At 32.3% G+C, this 20,547-nt stretch overlaps 2 protein-coding genes across 7 annotated transcripts; one reads left to right on the plus strand and one right to left on the minus strand.

The window, feature by feature from the left end:
* Positions 1 to 49: 49 nt before the first annotated feature.
* Positions 50 to 17,742, minus strand: LOC130668978 (uncharacterized protein DDB_G0281497-like). Of its 5 annotated transcripts, none has more exons than XM_057471585.1 (2): positions 17,337 to 17,742; positions 50 to 3,032 (listed from the first exon to the last, which is right to left on the minus strand). In XM_057471585.1, the coding sequence occupies exons 1-2, from the start codon at positions 17,412 to 17,414 to the stop codon at positions 279 to 281; spliced, it is 2,832 nt and encodes a 943-aa protein (XP_057327568.1). In that variant the 5' UTR covers positions 17,415 to 17,742; the 3' UTR covers positions 50 to 278. The 5 variants fall into 5 exon arrangements, with proteins under 5 accessions (XP_057327568.1, XP_057327570.1, XP_057327572.1 ...); XM_057471587.1 differs by lacking the exon at positions 17,337 to 17,742 and adding an exon at positions 14,586 to 14,773; XM_057471589.1 differs by lacking the exon at positions 17,337 to 17,742 and adding an exon at positions 9,589 to 9,730.
* On the plus strand, positions 16,977 to 20,529 carry LOC130668982 (UPF0605 protein CG18335-like). Of its 2 annotated transcripts, none has more exons than XM_057471598.1 (6): positions 16,977 to 17,069; positions 18,195 to 18,333; positions 18,416 to 18,512; positions 18,626 to 18,801; positions 19,691 to 19,853; positions 20,222 to 20,529. In XM_057471598.1, the coding sequence occupies exons 1-6, from the start codon at positions 17,026 to 17,028 to the stop codon at positions 20,527 to 20,529; spliced, it is 927 nt and encodes a 308-aa protein (XP_057327581.1). In that variant the 5' UTR covers positions 16,977 to 17,025. The 2 variants fall into 2 exon arrangements, with proteins under 2 accessions (XP_057327581.1, XP_057327580.1); XM_057471597.1 differs by lacking the exon at positions 16,977 to 17,069 and adding an exon at positions 17,872 to 18,067.
* The last annotated feature ends 18 nt before the right edge of the window (positions 20,530 to 20,547 follow it).

Raw genomic sequence — 20,547 nt, forward strand, 5'->3', positions numbered from 1 at the left:
TGACAAGATAAAATAATTCCCTTGCGAGAATGACTTGATAAAATCTTCCTAATAAATTTAAAACGCGTTTAATTAAAACGATATAATTGTATTGTACATATATAATATTTAATATTATAATAATGATATTTCATATATTTATATATATATATATTTAAAGGGAATCAATGACCGAGTCCTTTGCGCCATGCCTGAATTTTACGCAGCGGAGAGCCGTGAGTTTTTTTCGGACTTTCAGTCAATCGATCGCCGCTTCCGAATACCGAGGCTGCTAGTCATCATACAAATGGCCCAGTCCAGTGTCTGCCATGTGTATGATCTCTGTGTGTATGACTGTGACTATTGCTATGACTATGACTATTATTATTATTAATTCCTGCCGCTGGCAGTGGATTGACAATCTGCTGCTGCTGCTGCTTTTCACTGACGGCCTTTATCTTATTCTTGTACTTGATGTCCTTGGGCTTGAGCACACTCTTGTGATTGCTCAGCAGTCGTGATGGAGTTAAAATTGACTTATTACTGAGTCCTGTTGCTTCTAAGAAGTGATCATAAATGCCATTTGAATTAGAGTTGGTATTTGTGTTTGAATTTGTAGTCGTACTTGTGCTAGACGTTGAATTATTCGTCGGTATGTTGTTGTTATCAACGACACTGTAAATGTCATCGTCCTGGTTCTTATTGAGAGTCAGGTTCCCAAGCCGATCAGAGCCGTCGCCTTCGGGTCGGTCTGGATCGTCAGACAAATCGCACTCGTCTAAATTGAACTCTTCAAAATTTTGACGTATGTCGATCTCTTCAATTTCAAATTGCGTTGATCGGTCTTTAGATTTTTTGTTGACGCAACGGGAGTCGATGTCGCTACCGATTTTAAACTCCTCGAAATGTCTCACCATGTTCGGGACACGAGGGATCTTGGGTGTGTCTCGGTAAAGATCTTTCTGTTTGTCTTTTTTCGGAGACCTAAATATACCTTCTCTGAAGCTGTTGTTGTTGATGAAACTCAAACCCGGCGATCTGGTCAATGATTTATTGAGATGGTCATTGTCGAAGAGGAGACTCTTTGAAGACGAGGACAGAGAGGATTTGGGTGTAGAAATTCCGAATATTTTTTTAACGTACCCTGGAGCGCTGAGACCTGAGGAATGTTTCTTACGCGTTTCGTCGATGAGAAATGACGGACTAGGAATTTTTTTCAACACAAGTGTGTTATTTCTGAACTGCGGTTTAGGTGGCAGAGCTGGTGGAGTCTTGGGCAGAGGAGAAATTATTTCCGGCAGCGACTCAATGTCCTCGTAGTCCAAATTCTTGGCAATTGTCAGCCCCTTTGAGGACATTGACAGACAAGTCTTCTCCTCGATCCTCTCGAGCCTCAAAATGGGACTCGATGACCTGTTTGAAGACCTCGATTTTACAGAAAGCTCCGGAGAGACTGAAGACACCGAGGAAATAACACTCTGTGCGTCAATATCAATCTGCGGTTCGATAATCGCTATCGGAATAGCGCCAGTGCTCGTGTCCAGCTCTTCCTCATGATTGGAATCCGCCGAGCCTACAGAGTTTCCAATTCTCATAATACTCGGACTCATAATCCTCATCCCGTACTCTTCTTCCGAGCCAGCATCCCCGAGCTCATTTTCCTTATCCATGATGGCTTCTTCCGAGTTCTTCCTCTCCATTTCCGAGCCGACAGACTCAATATCCGACAATCTCGCCGGCTGGAAACGAACTATCCGGCCCTTATGCTTGAAAGTCCTCGGTATTGATCTCACGTTTTCTTCTTCCTCTCTGTCCCTCAGTAAAATCTGATTTACGCACTCAAGCACCGAGTTGTGATTGCTGTTGGGTCTGTAAGAATTATTCTGTATCACTTCCTCAGTTATTCTGTCCTCGTCGGGATCGCTGTACCAGTTGCCGCTGGTGTCTTCCATACACTTTTCTTCCTCGATCGTCTCATTATTATTATTAATATTTATATTATTATTATTATTAGTACTATTATTGTTATTATTAAACCTATTGTCATCACTTTTACTTCCCCTAGTTCTTTCATCCCTCAAATTTTTTTTGTTATTTTTATTTTCGTTACCCGCACAAGCGTTGACGTAAATCGGCTCTGCTTCGTCTTCATCAGAAGCAAAATTACAGTCCATTCCGTCATCTTTGCTGTCACTACGTGATATTTTAGTGACTTCATTCTCATATATTTCTAAAGGCTCGGATCTGATGATACCAAGACGTCGTTGGGAAAGTCCTTGATCATCAGCATCATCATCATTATTGTTGTCCTTAAAGTTAAAGTCATTTTGACAAATATTTATCGTGACTTGAGGATCTGTTCCCGAGATAATACGCCGGCACGATTTATTTAGAGTTGAACCAGGCGATATATCAGAACTTTCACCTTCACAAAAACCTTCGGTGCTCAATAGAGATGGACTTCCTTCGGTGGTTGTTGTAACAATAGAAGCGTCGGTATTTTCACTCGTTACACTTTCTTTAGATACGTCACTACCAGCAAAACTATCTGTCTTCTTAACACCGAATTCTTTGTTCTTTATATCATCATCTTCGCAGTTATTCAACTTTATTATTATCTCGCGCTTGAGCTGCTGAATGTCTTTAGCGACAGTGTTGTCATCAAAAGAAGACAAAATAGTTTCAGTGGCCTTGGTATTTTTGTTAACGTCCTCGGTATTTATGTAAGAGTCCTGCTCTCGTTTATTTTTTATGTAATTTTTAGTGTACCGACGTAATCTCGCGATCTCGATCTGCTGATTTCGTATCACCGTGTCCTTTTCGCACAGCTGCTGGCGAATTGATTTCTGCTCTTGCCGCAACCGGGACTCGAGGATCAACAATGCGCGTAAAATTTTCGAGAGCTGCTGGTCACGTAAATTACGCTCCGAGTCATGGGACACGTGCAGTGAATCCAATTCGCGAACCAGCTCCCGGCACCGTTTCGTCGCTGATTTCAAAGCATCCCGGGTACTCGTTAGCTCCTGTTTCAGTGATCTCACTTCTGTTTCCATCTGAAAAACAATAAAAAAAACCACAATTACTATAAAAAATTCACCGCCTTATTTAGCAAGAATTAATCTGCCATCGGTCATAAAATCTTGAGGAGTAAAAAATAGTTTATAATTTTTTAGACGGAATCTCGTTTATTTTACTCGAATAAAATTCTATTTTTGTCTCCTTTTTGAGACGACTCAATAAAAAGGATTTAAAAAAAATTCCTTCAATTAAATTTGAAAAAAAACTCCATTTTTGTTGGCATTGTCCAGTTAAATCTTTTTAGCGGGATCGCCGCTTAGTCTTGTAGGCATAAGGATAAAAAAAGTTCCATCGTGATTCACATACACGAACCCGTTTTGGTCCAGCAGCCAGCGCCAGAGCATAAGCAAGCAATCTTAAGACGAAAACTCGTCTCCGAGACGCCTAAAGGTGCATTCACACGCGTATTTATGCTCCCGAGACCTCACAGGTGCGTGAAATTTGTTACAGAGTTGCCTGATTAGCAATAGACCATTTACTTTAAATAATAAATTTTTAAATTTCATATTTTAAATAAACAATCCCGCCCATACTTCAAGACCACCCACCTCTCGCTAATTCCTGCCGTTTAAAAAAAAATAAATAGGCGGCTAAAATTCAAAATTTTAAAAATTCAAATTTTTATTTCAAATGAATTTATTAGTCACTGGTTTTTTTTTAAATTTACAATAGAATTGAATAAAAAAATGAAAAAAAAAACTAGTAGGTAACACTTTCTCCGCGAATCGCGTGGCAATACCGTGATACCGCGGTCGTAATCCCAGTAACTACAACAACAAGTAATATAAAGAGAGTGCGGAAGATTGCGCAAAAATACATTACACTAGAATAAAGAAACCGCGTTCTCTTTAATCGCCATTGTTACATTACATTATCCTTTATAAGTCTATCAACGTGGCATTAAAAATAAAAAACGCACACACATTTTCTCATCGCCTGTAATTTTCATACCCTGTACCGCGCATCAATAATAACAACATAAAATTTTTATAAATATCATTGGCAATAAAAATAAAACGAGACCTCGTCAGCTTCTATTTACGTCACTCGGTTATTAGTTATTACATTATCGATTACCGATCAGAGTTAATTATATTATTTATCACCAAACAATGGCTCTTTAATTACCTTAAAGTATCGGTTGTTAGAAACACATGAATATTTCTTTAGATAGTAAATTTATTATGAAATAATAACCCAAGTCCTTCATAATAAAACTGGATAGATATGGAGTGTACGTCTGTTTTTTACTCCACGGACCAGGATATATATATTTATATATATATTAGTGTTTTAAAATGTTTGTTTGATCTTCTCTCGGTGCCGGACGAGATTAAACTGGTCCTGGTCACTCTCTCAGGTCTTTTCTTGTGAACACAGAGGGGGTGGAAGGGAAAAGTTTATCCTCTATCCTCTATCCTCAATGTTGAGGTATAAAGTACATATATACAGGTGTATATATGTATATATGTACCGATATTGTGGGTAAAGAAAGGGCATACAGGCATGAAAAAAATATTTTAAGACCCTCGTCTAAGACGTAAATAGTACAAAGTAAATATTAAAAGTAAAAAGGCCGCAGCCGAAATGGAAGTTGGATTCTCATATTATTTTTATTATTGAACCGTTAAAAGTTTTAATGACAGTAATCAAGAGAAAAATTAATAACATGAAGTTTGAATCGAAATAAATTATTAAAATTTGAGGATTAACTGAAAAACTGGAGTAAAAAATTAACAGTTACATTGAGAGAAAAAATGACTTGGAAATATGGGATTTTCTGGTTATAATAAATTATGCTATGGAAATTTTGAAGTCCATATTAGGGCCAGGATTTTTGCTTTGATTTAAAAATAAGAGTTAATAATTGATGTCAAATTTTTGGTATTACGGCAGAAATATTGGTCGGGTAAAAAAATTTTTGAAACAAAAGTTGTAGGAAATTCAATTTTCTAGAAAAAATGTCTCTTATGATTTTTTTATACGACTAATATTTTCACCGTAATTTCAAAATTAACATTTTCATGATTGATAAAAATTTGAATCACTAATTATGAACCTCAATTTTTGAATTATGGTGAAAATATTGGTCGTATAAAAAAATCATAAGAAGCATTTTTTTTAGAAAATTAAATTTCCTACAACTTTTGTTTGAAAAATTTTTTTACTCGACCAATATTTTCGCCGTAATATTAAACATTTGAACCATCTATTTCAAAATTAAGGCGAAAATCTCGTCCCAACTCGTATATTTGTAGTGAAAAAATTTGATGACTTCATTCAAAATCATTTTCTTAATCGAAAAAATCTGAGCCTGTTTTTTTGGAGTACTGTAAAAAAATTTCAGTTTTCTTCTGTCAAAAAAATTATTCTTCAACTAAAATATAAAATCGATAGTTTAATAATTTTTATTGATTTACTATTTAAGAAAATATCGTTTTTTACAAACGTCAATTTTTTTTCCCAACAGAAAAAATTTTGAAAATTTCGAACGTGCGTTACTTTGAAACTTATTGACCAAATTGCCTCATTTTTAACTCGATCGGTTGAAAACTTTGTATATATATATAAACTTTTGATCGAATGGTATTTTTGGAACCTACTCGACGAGTTATGACGGTGGCAAAATTTTTTGAAAAATCCACCGTAAGACCAAATCCAAAATTAATTTCTATGAAATATGAAATCTACTAAAATTGAGTAGACATTTAATATTATCATATATTTATTGATTATTTGAATTAAAATATTGAGTCAGCTGTCTCGGTATTGATGCTGTCAGGTGATTTGGAGTTTAATAAAGTTGAAAGAAGTTTATAATCTTGATTTATGGAGTCGATATGCAGTAAAAATATATATTTATAACCACGAACTGGCGATATATCGATGATGCTATATTTAATATTCTCAATATATATTAAAGGTTACACTTGTATTGCCGATGTTTTGTGTAGGTGAGTATACATATATAAAAGAAATAGAAGAAGGAAAACGTTATCGGCGTGACTGGTTGTTCGTTTAGTTCGTCGATAGTTTTATAAAAAAAAAAAAATTAACAAGACATGGACGCGATTGTTCCGCAATGAGCCTCAACATTTCCGCGTAGATAAACTTTTTTTTTTTCTACCATTTTATATATTAATAATTTATTTATTTTCTTCATCTCCTTACCGTCCAATAGTCAATCCATATTTTGGAGTCGATTTTCTTACGACACGACATTGCTCCAATGTTTTTAAATACTCGGACATTGATCTTCACTTGATTACATGCACCGCAATTGTACTTATATATTTAAATATATACATAAACATAAATATAAACATAAACATAAACACAAAAATCCAAACTATCAAAACTTCATTAGATATTTAAATTTGCCCGGCAACAATTTAAATTTGAATCGAAAACGAGCAAACGGCTGTTAAAAAATGAAAGACACCTCGGTCTTGTTCTCCACACGACTGGCAACTTATCTCGAGCGATGTTTTTAACGATAATAATAATCGTATTGATAATGTCGACATAAAAAAACTTTTTTATTGAACAGTATTTTTTTTTTTTTTTTTTTATTAATAACTTTGAACTTTTTACTGAACGGCGAAGAAATAAAACTGGAGTACTTTTATTTTTATAGACTTAATTATAATTTATGTGGATAATCGTAAGAAAGTAATCGTACCGAAGAAATTGTTCTGGTTTGGTGAAGAGACGAATGGGCACTGAGGCTTTCCCGCGACCGAGGAGTCGCGATCGTTTCTTCGACTATTTACATTGGCTGGGGCACACAACGAACCAGTTAGCTTGTACTTGGGCTTCCGGTCTATTCCGATGGTATATACCACAGATAGTAGATCCCCGGTAATTGCGTCACCAGTACATATGGTTTTCTGATATATATATACATATATATTAGGCTAATAAAAAAAAATGGACTATTTTTTTTTATATCCCCTGTGAAATATATTCAGAGACAAGAAAAAACGCCTGTAAAAATCAGAGCTCTTAATATTAATATTTAGAGGTCGCGCATCGCAAATTTCTATTTCCCATTTAAATAACACAGGAAAAATTATTTTTCAATTTCCTAATTTTATATCGTAAGACCTAATAAACAAATTCCAATGACTGAAGCATATTTTTGTAGGAAATTTAACGCTCTACAAAAAAGGTCTCTTATCATTTTTCGATAAAACCATCTGTTTCAAAGTTATTAGAGCTCGAAGTATAGTTGGAGATCGTTTCACTTTTCCGGTGAAACTATCAGACTTATCACAAAATGTCATAGAGTCTTTTTTGTTGACAATTTTATTCTCTACAAATTATTATCAGTAAAGTTTTTTCAAATTCCGCATTGTTTTCTAGTTATTTTAATTTCAATGTCGAGCTCTTGAAATCGATCGGAACCACTTTTTTCAGAGCTTGAAATTAAAATGAAAATAACCAGAAAATAATGCGGAATTTGAAAAAACTTCACTGATAATAATTTGTAGAGAATAAAATTGTCAACAAAAAAGACTCTATAACATTTTGTGATAAGTCTGATAGTTTCACCGGAAAAGTAAAACGATCTCCAACTTTACTTCGAGCTCTAATAACTTTGAAACAGATGGATTTATCGAAAAATGATAAGAGACCTTTTTTGTAGAGCGTTAAATTTCCTACAAAAATATGCTTTAGTCATTAGAATTTGTCCATTAGTTCTTAAGATATAAAATTATGAAATTGAAAAATAATTTTTCCTGTGTCATTTAAATATTAATATTAAGAGCTCTGATTTTTACAGGCGTTTTTTCTTGTCTTTCTGAGTATATTTCACAGAGGATATAAAAAAAAAAAAAAATAGTCCATTTTTTTGAATCAGCCTAATATATATATATGGAATAGTACACAAAGTCACTCATATATATGAGGCATACTCATAGTCAAAGTTACATTAACTCCTTTTCTTTGTTCAAGTGTTCGAAAAAGGAATCCCACATTTAAAGTTTATTATTATTATTGTTAGTACATATGTATATTTATTTAACTTGGAAATTCCGATGATAATATTTTTTACACACGTCATTTAACGTTTTACCCATCGGCATCTGGAGGCGAGGTTGGAGACCGCTCGACGCAATGACACGTTAAAAAATATTTAAATAATAATAATTATAATAATAATAAATATAAATATAACCGATAAATTGCGTTGTACTAACGTGCAATTTATATTTAAGCATCGAGTATTTCACTGGTCTATGAACTGAAATAATTTAATAGTTTTTTTTATAAAAGTCCTTTGTACTTTTACTATTTTTAATAAAAAAAAAAGCAGAGAAATTAAAAGCTTTCACGCGCGGATGATAAAATGAATTTACTCAAGTTTTAATAATTGATCAGTCTTTTGAGATATTTTGTTGGCTTAATATTTTTAAAAAACTAAGTTCAATATTAGTTCACCTTGTCAACGTTGGAATGTCGTCAAAAGAAACTAAAAGATAATAAAGTTGATAAGCCTGCGATATGCTAATGACGTTAATAAAATTCTATGTAAATAAATATATAAAATATGATATATTATTAGTAAGTAGTAATAATAATTAATAATTAAAAGTATAAATAAATGATTAAAAAATATAACTTCCTTCCGGGATCGAATTAATTATCATCATGTCACGCTTTCGCGGTTTTTTTTTTATTTCACAAGTGAAAAAATACTGGCTGCAATAATATGACGTAAATATTCTACATATATTTAATATTAATAATAAATCTTGCGGTTAAATATTATGAGGATGCCTGCGTTTGTCTTTGAGGCAAAAATTTAAAAAGAATGCGAGCAGTGGGACAACGGTAAAAAAAAAAATATTTCATGTCACGTAAATAAATATGGGGCGAAAGTATGTACGTAATATGCGAGTCTCATAAAATTAGCGAGCCGCGGTTACATAAAATGTAATAATAATAAAATATTTGAGCTTATGAAGACATAAAGTGTGGGAAAAAACGTCATTAGGTTGATTTGACAAATAAGGGAGCTGGAATGACGGAATGAACTTGAATACCGACTCATGAATTACTTTTATTAGTATGTCAGTATATATAATGAGTGATGGTAATGAGTTACATTGAGTGAATTGAAGTGTACAGTGAATTAATGGTTAATGACCGTTGACATAATCGTGTCTTTACAAGTAGAGCGCAAGTCCCCGGTTAAAATATATGGATATATATAATAAATAAATTGACATACGAGCGCATGGTCAGGTTTAAGACACGCGTCCAACTCTTTAATATCTATTTGCGCTGTTCTGATGCTCTCCATTAAAGCGTTACTTAAATTATGTTCTCCGGGTAATGCATGTACTCATACGTCTGCGCGATCATTATGTCTTGCTCTTGATTTACAATAAATTCTTAGCATACGCGTACGCCAATTACGCGGTAAAAAAAAAAAAAAAACATTCGCGAGCTAGATGACGTAAGTGAATTTTGAATAACGAAAAATTTAATTATTTTAGTATAAAAGATTTAAAAAAGCCGCACCTCGATATGTTGGTTAGTGTGCTAATCATTTGGTACCGTTACCGCGTATGCCCACCGGCATCGGCATCGTCGTCGTGATTTTTCGCTCCCACTGGCACCGATTTAAAAACAGAATAACTAAATAAAACTAAACACGCAATACTTTACTTGAATTCGAAAAATTTCATTCAGTGTCTGCACAAAAGACGCGAGTTGTTTGTCCCCTGAAAAAAAATTTCAAAAAAATATTTGGGCCCGCGGCCTTGGCCGGTTGCGCTCTTGCGGCACTCGGCTTTCATGTTTATTTATTTATTTCATTATTAATTGATAGTATTGTGGGTATTGTTGTTGGTTGGATTTAGTAATGTAACATTAAATAATTGATATAAAATTATATTAAAGCGGCGGTAAAACTGACACGCGCAACAACATGCGCGCGTTACAAACTCCGCGTTCCCTGTTCGCAGAGTTGTTCACTGTCGTCTCGTGACTCACTGCTATTATACATACATATATTTATAATATATATGTATATATGTATATATATTACACTGCGATAGTGTGCTATATATTATACTTAGCTCATGTTTGCCTGATATCCCTGCGATCAAGACGTTTGCGCAAATCGTTGGTATACTTGCTAGTCGATTATTAAAATTTACAAGACATTCAAGACCGACGTATACATTTTTATCTCAACAATATCTTTGTTTCGATACTTAGTAAATAGGTCAGTTTAATAAATTTTTATTGTTTGGCTCTTGATTTAGATTTATTTTTGTTTATATTTAAATTTAAATTCAAATTTAAATTCAGATCGGTTGCGTAACTTCATTTAAAGAAAACGAAAATACTAGATTACGAAATTATCCCGCGTACCAGACATCCGGTTTAATAAAGTCGACGCGAATGGACTGAGAATCGCGATAAAAATCAATCCCGGATATAATATTATTTATTGTACTTCAGTTATTGATCTGAAAAAAGTTTTTTTTAAATATTTTACAAAAATTTTCTTTGTTCGAAACCGGATTTCTTTCAGAATTCAAAAAATTTTTTACAAAGTAAGAGAATAAAAAACTAAAGTTTGTAAAGAACAAATAAGTATAGAGAGTAAGTAACGTGAAATTGTTTGAAAGAGAATTGAATTTGTTCACTCTTCCCACGAACAAAAGTTATAAACTAGCCGTTGGTCGCGGTCTTTCTCTGGTATCGGTCTTTGTGAGCATAACCGTTTCAAGTTTGTCCCTTACTCAGAAGTTGTATTAAACCGACGTAATAAATTTTACTCGTAAAAATATTTAGTGTAAACCCGGTAGGTTTTTAAAAATAAAGAGTTCAACTCGGCAAAATAAAATAAACTATTTTACTTAACAACTATACCTAGAGCAATAACAATAACAATAAGAATAACCATAAGAATAACTATGGGTTTGAAGGTAAAGTTATATGAGAAAATAAATTAGCTGACCCGCATGAAAAAACTTTATATGTGAAAACATATATGATAGAATATATGAATATTATAATGTGATATATTGTACAATATATAAAATAATATTTATATTTTTGCCGTATAAATATATGATAATATATTGAACAAAAATATATTGCTAGAATATATTATCAATATATTTATCAATATATGACTTTTTATGTATGTTTTACATATATATTTTAATCTATATTTTTTATATTGATATATTGATATATTATATTGAAAGTAGTATATTAATTAATATATAGTAGTTTTTATATATGTTTTCCAATATATTGCGAAAAATATAAGTTTTGATATACTGGAAAAATATAATTCCAATATACCGCGAACAATATATTTAATCATATAAATTCTTTCATATATAATCAATTATATAAAGACCATATACCACTAATTATATGAGTCAAAATATATGGATATATATATTAAGTTTATTATATTATACTTATAAATTATATATATACTATCCATATATGATGAGAATATATTGAGCAGTATATGAGATAATATATATAGAAAAATACAAAACATTTTATACAAGTAAATATATTATGATAAATATATAATCCAATATATGTAAACACCATATATTTTTCAATATAAATATTTTTGCCGCTATATATTTATCACATATTCACCATATATTTTTTTATATACTTTTAACAATATATAGCTTTTCCATGCGGGTATATACAAGTAAATATATTATGATAAATATATAATCCAATATATGTAAAAACCATATATTTTTCAATATAAATATTTTTGCCGCTATATATTTATCACATATTCACCATATACTTTTTTATATACTTTTAACAATATACAGCTTTTCCATGCGGGTATATACAAGTAAAATATATTATGATAAATATATAATCCAATATATGTAAAAACCATATATTTTTCAATATAAATATTTTTGCCGCTATATATTTATCACATATTCACCATATATTTTTTTATATACTTTTAACAATATATAGCTTTTCCATGCGGATATTGAGTGTAAACCCGGTAGGTTTTTAAAAATAAAGAGTTCAACTCTCGGCAAAATAAAATAAACTATTTTACTTAATAACTATACCTAGAGCAATAACAATAACAATAATAATAACCATAAGAATAACTATGGGTTTGAAGGTAAAGTTATATGAGAAAATAAATTAGCTGATACTCGACTTAGTCTGGTATTTAGAGCGTGAGAATTTAAATAATTTGTCTTGTATATTTTCATTGTAAGCGTAATCGGAGTAGAGTGCGATGAAAATGAAATAAATATTATTTAAAAATAGTATTAAGTGAGGAATATGATGTTCAATTGAGAGTTAAATTAAAAAACATACGTGCGTATTGTGTGTTACAATATAATGCTGTCAATTGAGCTTCACTTGAGAGCCACTCGTTTATTTTTAATTGTTTTTAACGAAGTACGTTTTGTTGATGTCTTACAATGGTTAACGGTTTTTTTTTATTTTATTTAACTGCTAACATGCGTATGACGCATTGTACTGAGTCTTGTCTTAAATTCGCGCAGAGCTGCACGAAAAAAATTTATCCATAGGCCGTAAAACCGCTAGCAGTAAAACAGTTCAAAGACTTTATGGTCTTGATTTTTATATTTTTTTCAAGGAAATATTTATAGAAAAATAGGAAAAAGTATGAGGTTGCAGTGTCACGGCCGACAGGTGGATGTGTTGATCCCTCGAGCGTTTCGGTCGTTTCCTTCAACCGTTTCGTGCCCATCAACAAGAGCTTCGTAATTTGTCTGAGGCTGAGCCAACCGTGATTTTAATCTTTTTAAGGATTAACGGTCGTATTAAACCGTTTGTGTGGGCGATACACCAAACAATAAGTAGTTTTATTTATATTTAATCCTTATATTAATTATTCAAGTAAAAGTATGCAGTGTAATGTATGATAAATATATTAATTTCTTTTTTTTCAGAGTTCATCGTAATATTACGGGTGTAATGAACTTTGTGTGCTGTGCTTACTGAGAAATGCGCACGTTTCTAGCATTGGACACTTCCTGAAAGGACTCAAGTGGCTCAACATAAGTACATTCGTGTGCAGTTTACCTTTACCTTTACCTTTACCTTTGTACGTTTATTTTTTATCTTAAACTCGCTACTACTCAGCTTATCTCCTATCCAGTCACTGCAGAGATGAGAGTATTATATATACTACTATACCGTTTAAAACCAGCACGTAAATATACGACCCTTGACATTATAAATTAACCCTCCGTTCACTGACCACTCAGCTTAAACTTTACTAGATCTAGGATACCTTTGCCTACAATATTTTATTTTCTCAACTAAATGTTAGTTGTTTATTTTTACATATTTTTTACTTTAAAAGAGTCCGCTCTTTTTTTTCTCACCCAAGTGGACGAACTGTCTTTGTTGCACTTGCACAGTAAATGGAAACTTTGTCCGCGTTTTTCTTTGAATTGAGTCAACAGTTTGGAAAAATGAAACCGTCGATTGCGGTTTCGAATGCTATAGTCATAGTAAAGTCGGACATGTTGGCCATCTGTAAATTGAAATAAACACACGGAAAAATGGCACTATGGCTGTAGTTATTTTTCCATGTGTTTATTTGAATTTCTGCGGGTGGCCATGATCCGGCTTTACTGCGACACCATAGAATTTTAAACAAAAATAATTTCTTCGGGTAATTTTGTGTTTAAAGTTGAGAGAAAACCTCGGAAAAATGACCCTGAAGTTAGTAGACAATTATCTATTTTTAGATTTTTTTTTTTAAAGATAAATTATAAAAAAAAAAAAAACTAAAAAAATGCACATGTAGAAAATTTAGAAAACTACAAGTGTAATTTTTTAAAATATTTTTTTTTTTATAATTTATCTTTAAAAAAAAAAATCCAAGAACTATTAGACGTCGGCTAACTTTAGTATCATAGGCAGTGACCTTGAAATTACTGGACAATTAACAGTTTCCAGGTTTTTTTTTCAACAAATCAATTGCAAAAAAAAAACTAAAAATATGCGCATGTAGAAAATTCAAAAATCTATCGGTGCAATTTTTTAAAATATTTTTTTTTTTTGTAATTTACCGTTTAAAAAATAATCCAAAAATTATTAGACGTCAGCTAACTTTAGTATCATAGATTGACCCTGAAGTTACTCGACAATTATCAGTTTCCAGGTTTTTTTTTAACAAATCAATTGCAAAAAAAAACTAAAAATATGCACATGTAGAAAATTAAAAAATCTATCGGTGCAATTTTTTTAAATATTTTTTTTTTTATAAATTACCGTTTAAAAAAAAATCCAAAAATTATTAGACGTCGACTAAATTCAGTATTTGACAAAAATAACAATCGGCCCTAAAGATAAATATGTTAAATAAAATAAAATTAAACTTTAGCAGAAAAGGTGATACAAAAGTCAAGTAGAGAGAGTTTGACATTAAAAGTGGTTGCAATCACATTCCAACGGATTTTACTATTTATATTTTTTACTCTAGTCTACGGTATTGTTTAATTACTCACCATAAAAGTTTATATTTTAAATCATCGGCTAATTTTTTTTCGTTAAAAGTTGCTGTGATTTTCTCTGCAGAAAACTGATAGCTTTTAAAAGGATTAATAAAACTACATGAGTTTAAAAGTGCAGAAGTAAGTACGGTAATCCATTCGCGGGCAGGATCTTGCCGTCACTGGCGTACTGGTATGGTTACTTAGTACTGGTAGTTGTATTAAACAGAACAGTACAACAAGAAAATAACAAAGTGGAGGAGAGATAGAGGAGTAGGTGCATAAAAAGTTTTCTGTTGGAAGGACGCGCGTTCGCGCAACTCGATGCGCGCAATTTAACGCGGGAAAATTATAAACAAAAACTAAATTGTGTTGTTTTTTTTACAACAAATTTATTAGTAATCCCCGTAATTTATTTTTATTTTATTAATTTAAGTTGACGTTAAAGGTTTGACATGAGTTACTAAGATAAATTATGTGAAGAAATACCCGCGGGATAATTTTTACTTGCGCGCTATCTATTTTATTAAATTTATCACTAGATTGTATTAAATGATTTATAGTTAAATATTTTAAATGGAATATTTTCGGGTAGACAAAAATAATAGACACGCCTAAAAAAATACAAACCGTGTAATTATCTCGTTAGTTTCGACTTTGAGATGAAAGAATTTATTGGGCCGGACTAGTAAATTTATTTTACAGCCGCCGTAGTATAAAATTTCTCAATATTTTTAGACTTAGATGCACTTAGCAACTTGATATTGAGACTCGATGACCCAGTGACCTTCCTCCCATCCAGGAATGCAGTTCTTGATTCACGGGAGTACATGTCCACGTGTCAGAATAAAATAAATTCAGTAGGTCTTGATAACGGGATCTGTGATAAAAAATTTAAGCAACTTCACAGAATCCAGACACGCATTCATCAACTAGCTATTAAATAAATAACGTATATTATTTCCACATTAAAGTAATTATTCATCTGACTTTTTAAAAAAAAATAATAAATAAATTAACGATATAAGAGAATAAAGAAATAAAATACCAGAAGCGCGACCTTTAACTCGGAGCTAAAAGTAATCAGGCTCCGATCTTCTCCGTTCCTTCTGTCGAATAGATTTCCGATAAGACCCATCGCCTTATATACCTCATATATATTTCATTTAAATACTTATTTGCTGATTACTTTTCGTTCTTTTATCATAATTATTTCTCCCATCTACTCTCGTCTTTCATACAAACTCTCGTACCTCAAAACGTCCATCATCATCCGTTATCTTACATACATATACCGTCAGTTTAATTTTATTCTCTTCCAGCAGGCGAACCCATCACACACACGGACGTGGACGATACGATGGACGAAACATATCACGAATATAATTTACCAGCGATTCACGTATCCCTGGTACATCACCACCGTCACCTGATCAGATGCACAAAAGAAAATACTAAAGACGCGTGCGATGACTCACGAATAAAAATAATAAAACTCATGTACCTGCGTTATGAAAGATCTAGAGACAACCCTACGGCCATAAAGATCCTCCTCTTTACATTTAATTTTTTTTTTTATCATTATTATTTATCATATCAGATACAATGGAGGAGTTTAGTATCAAGTCTTTACTCCGAACAATGCGCGCAGGTAAATAGCCCTTACGATTACAAAAAAATAATTTAATAATATTCATAGCAACTCCTACTTCTATATTCGATGATATTAAATGTAATTATTTTTAAATTAACTTAAATATATATTCTTAAAATTATTTTTTATTTTAATAGACGAGATACTAAGACTTTTACAAGTCAACGAACCACCAATGATAATACTGTTTCCTGTGTACTAGTTAATGTACGTTAAAGAGTGTACATATGCGTTAAAATAACGTGTACTTTAAATGTATGTATGTATGTTTGTATGTATATATGTATATATATTTGTACAAAACGTATGTACGCGGCATACACGTGTAACAATAGTCTATTATACACAAAACAAAACGCAATACCGAAATAGGGGGAGAGACGGGGGGAGGGAGAGACCTTAGAACTCAGCGCAATAACAGCAGAGTCAAAGAAGTATAAAAAAAAATAAATAATAATAATGTATCGCTTGTGCTCGGGCTTGTATTCATTTTATTTTGTATTGCAGGTAAGCCACGCACGCGTGCCACCCACCGGACGTCAGTCACCACCTGGCTGTCGGGCATTTATGTTACTTTACCCCCTTGAGTTTCCTAAGGCTTCAATGAAAATTTTTCCATGAAAAAAAAATTGCCAGGTTCAATTAAGCCGTAAATTTTTATTGTCAGTAAACCAACTGCGCTGATAAATATGTAATATGAATATATGAAATATATGCAAGAAATTATGTAGATAAATTGCAGACTCCAACGCACTTATTAAATAATATGGGAATCCGCGGACGGCGTAATATTAATTTGTAATGAATTTAAAAAAATCAACGCCTACTCAGCAGAAGCTGGAAATGTATGTCATTAATGTGTATACATATGTATATATTTATGGGCTTATATTAGTTTGCCTGAAGTTAAACGGAGCGCATATAAATTTTCACTTTTCTTGAGCTTAAGTATTCTCAATTAGTCTCTCACGTTACACGTGGGCATCACCGAGTTTCACTGAAAGTCATAAAAAAAGGGAAAGACTGCATTTATATATATTTTAATTTAATTTAATTTAATTATACTTGAGTATTTAAAAACTAATTAAAGTAAAACAATAAAATAAAATTACCTTTGAATTATTAATGCTCAGCGAATCATAGTCGGAATCAACATAAAATATTGAATTTTTTTCTTGATGATACCACATGATTAACTTAATCACTTAAATTAATAAGCCCGCGATTAATATTTATTAATTATTTTACTTTTAAATTTTATTCCACTCAAAGTATTCAAGGATTAAATTACCACTGGTTAATTTGCAGCACAGTAACATTTTATTTTATTTTATTTTATTTTATATATATAATATATTATATTTAAAAAATATATGAGATGTTAACAATACGATGGTCCTCAGAAAACTGGAAAGCAAATGTGTTTTAATCGCGTGTTTGCCTCCATACTCTATACTACTTCTTTAGTATTCAGTTTTGTATTGCAACGTGTTCACTCACACTCCCCACTTATACCTACACATATATATATAAATATATATGTGTGAATACAGGCTAGATAGCCATGGTCATGGATAAGAGAGGGAATAACTAGATATTGTTATTTAAATTATTTCATTTGTTTTTTAATGGCTCTCTAGACATAAACATTTAAATTTTAACTCCCGATCAAAATTACAGTTTGATAAAACTAAAAAAAAAAAAATTAATTGCACTGATTACAATTATCGAGTTATCATTAATTAGCGATAGACAAATTTCAGTAATTAATAAAAAATTTAATGATATAAATAATGGCAACAGTCGAGCTTCTGAACACACCGCAGCCGCACTTAATCCCGGGGTAAAAAAAATCATATATTTATTTTATTAATATATAAATAGTAATGACAACGTTTACAGTGAGATAATAATTATCAGTGACGTTATCTCGTGTTTTTTTTTTAATTATTTTCTTTTTATTTGCTCAGGTATACGGGCTGTTGCCCGCAATATCGGTACAGGTGCGGAGAAACTTATGGCAACTTGACACACAAACTTCTGTTGGATCCAACGATCAACCACGCGGATAGATTGGTACTGTCGAATAGAGTCAAGGATGACTATGAGGTCTTTGTTACTTAAATAATTTACTCATTATAAATATATGTATGTATATAAATTAATAAAATATGTGCGTGGGTTTGAACAGGTGATAAGACCGCCAAAAGATGATATAGACATGATAAATTCACGCGCGAGGCGCAGAGACGTAATTTACGCGCACCCGATGATACCGGGGTACCAAGGTATTATTTTCGTTTATTTTATAAATATATTATTATATATTTAGCCTTGTCGACTTCCGAAATATTACGCAAGCTGAATAATGATCACTCATGATATTTATGGATTTTTTTAGGATTTATGCCGAATTTGAATGCGCGGTTGGGTCATCGGTACAGCGTCAATGCTTCCGAGGGTCTGGCTGACTTTGAGAGACAGCAGTTGAAAAACAAAGCCGCTTTGAATCATTTGAAAAAAGTCAGGGCGCTGCATGATGGCTACGGAGAGCCGCGAAGTCTTGAAGATCGACAAGTTATTTTTTTTTTTATTTCACTAAAAAATTTGGGGAGTGAATGCGGGTTAAATCCGGAGTGGGTGGATGTTAATTTATTTACTCCCCTTGGAGTAAAATTTCACTCCGAAGGGGAGTTTATTTTAAAATTTAAACTCCAGGTCGTAGTGAAATTATGATACTGAAGTTAGCAGACATCTAATAATTTTTGGATTTTTTTAAAAACGATAAATGATAAGAAAAAAAAATTCAAAAAATTCCACCTATAGCTTTTTAAATTTTCTACACATGCATTTTTTTAGTTTATTTTTTTTGTCATTGATTTGTTGAAAAAAAAAATCCGAAAATTGTTAATTGTCTTCTAACTTCAGTGTCATGTTTATTTAAATATTAAAACTCCGAATCAGAGTAAATACGGATTTAAATAAAATCTAGATCATTCCGAAATCACTCCGCCGGAAAATTAAACCCTCTATTTAATCAGTATGCGGAGTTATTTTTTCTGAAACTCCCGAACTCCAAGTGACGGAGTGAATTCCAAGCAGTGCTGCCAGATCGTGCGATATTTTTACCCCCTCATGCCATTACACTCCATGCTACTTCACCTCGGGAAGGGGTAAAAATATCGCACGATCTAGTAACACAGATTCCAAGTGAGAGTCAAATTCACTCCGGACGGGAGTTCAATTTTTTTTAACTTCAAATCGGAGTGAATGCGGATTTAAATAAAATCAACATCTTTCCGAAATCACTCCGCTGAAAAAATAAACTCCTCATTTACTCCACATGCAGAGTAATTTTTTCCAAAACTCCGGATCTCCGAGTCGCGGAGTGAATTCGGATTTAAATGAAGTCCACTCCGAATTCACTCCCAATTTTTTACAGTGTAGTAAATTTGTTTAATTTTAGCTAATGAGAAGTGAATACAAAATGCCATTGGTTACTGTCCGACCTGATTACGCAATGATGATGAGAAATTTGCCGATTGACGAAGCTTACGAAGTACCGCGCGATCATTCGCCTTCGCCATTTTTTATGGACAATTCAGATCCTCGGAAATATTTTGTCAGAGGTAATTTTGTTATGTGTAATTTATTGTATTATCATTATTATGATTATTATTTACTACGAAGTATACTGCGATTGTTTTCTTCCGTCAATTGTCTCGCAGTTTTCCGTTTTACTTGCGTATATTGTTTTATTATGACGTCTTAGAAATTTTCTCGTATATATTTAAAAGTTTGTCATGATAATGAGCTTTTAAAGTTTGTTAATTAGCGGAAATGGATAGCGAAAGTCGTATGAAATATAGTTTCATTCGTGAGAATGCCAGAAGTTTGTTTAATTATTAATACTATAAATTAAAAACTTTATATTAAGTCTTAATTAATTAATTAATTAATTTGCTAACTGATGTGTGAAATTTGGTTTCTATTGTAGGATACACGGGGCACATTCCTTATGGATATTCGCACTTCGGATCGAGTCACGTCCCGATGACCAACAGCGCGCTGTGCGACTTTACCACAAATTATCGAATGCGTCAGAGCACTGAATGGGCACCCGCGAGTGTTTCCCGTCCAGACCCGCCTTATCACATTCAGCCGACGGAAATTTATCACAAACACGTCGGACTTATTCCAAATTATCTGGGACACGTTCCCGGAGCAGCCTACAGATACGGAAAGACATTCGGAGCGGACACAAGAGACGCCAAGCGATGGCTGCGAGGAGACTTTTCAATTTAATTCAATAAAAATATATTT

The sequence above is a fragment of the Microplitis mediator genome, chromosome 5 (genome assembly GCF_029852145.1).
Source record: "Microplitis mediator isolate UGA2020A chromosome 5, iyMicMedi2.1, whole genome shotgun sequence".
Taxonomy (NCBI): domain Eukaryota; kingdom Metazoa; phylum Arthropoda; class Insecta; order Hymenoptera; family Braconidae; genus Microplitis; species Microplitis mediator.

What these genes read in the sequence shown, in the direction of transcription:
- LOC130668978 (XM_057471585.1), bottom strand. Translation starts at nt 17,414, where the DNA reads ATGTGGTATCATCAAGAAAAAAATTCAATATTTTATGTTGATTCCGAC. An exon ending in TGAGCATTAATAATTCAAAG is followed by an intron (nt 3,033 to 17,336) that starts GTAATTTTATTT and finishes ATTGTTTTTCAG; the next exon opens with ATGGAAACAGAAGTGAGATC.
- LOC130668982 (XM_057471597.1), top strand. Translation starts at nt 18,018, where the DNA reads ATGGCAACAGTCGAGCTTCTGAACACACCGCAGCCGCACTTAATCCCG. An exon ending in GATGATACCGGGGTACCAAG is followed by an intron (nt 18,513 to 18,625) that starts GTATTATTTTCG and finishes GGATTTTTTTAG; the next exon opens with GATTTATGCCGAATTTGAAT. An exon ending in TCGGAAATATTTTGTCAGAG is followed by an intron (nt 19,854 to 20,221) that starts GTAATTTTGTTA and finishes TTTCTATTGTAG; the next exon opens with GATACACGGGGCACATTCCT.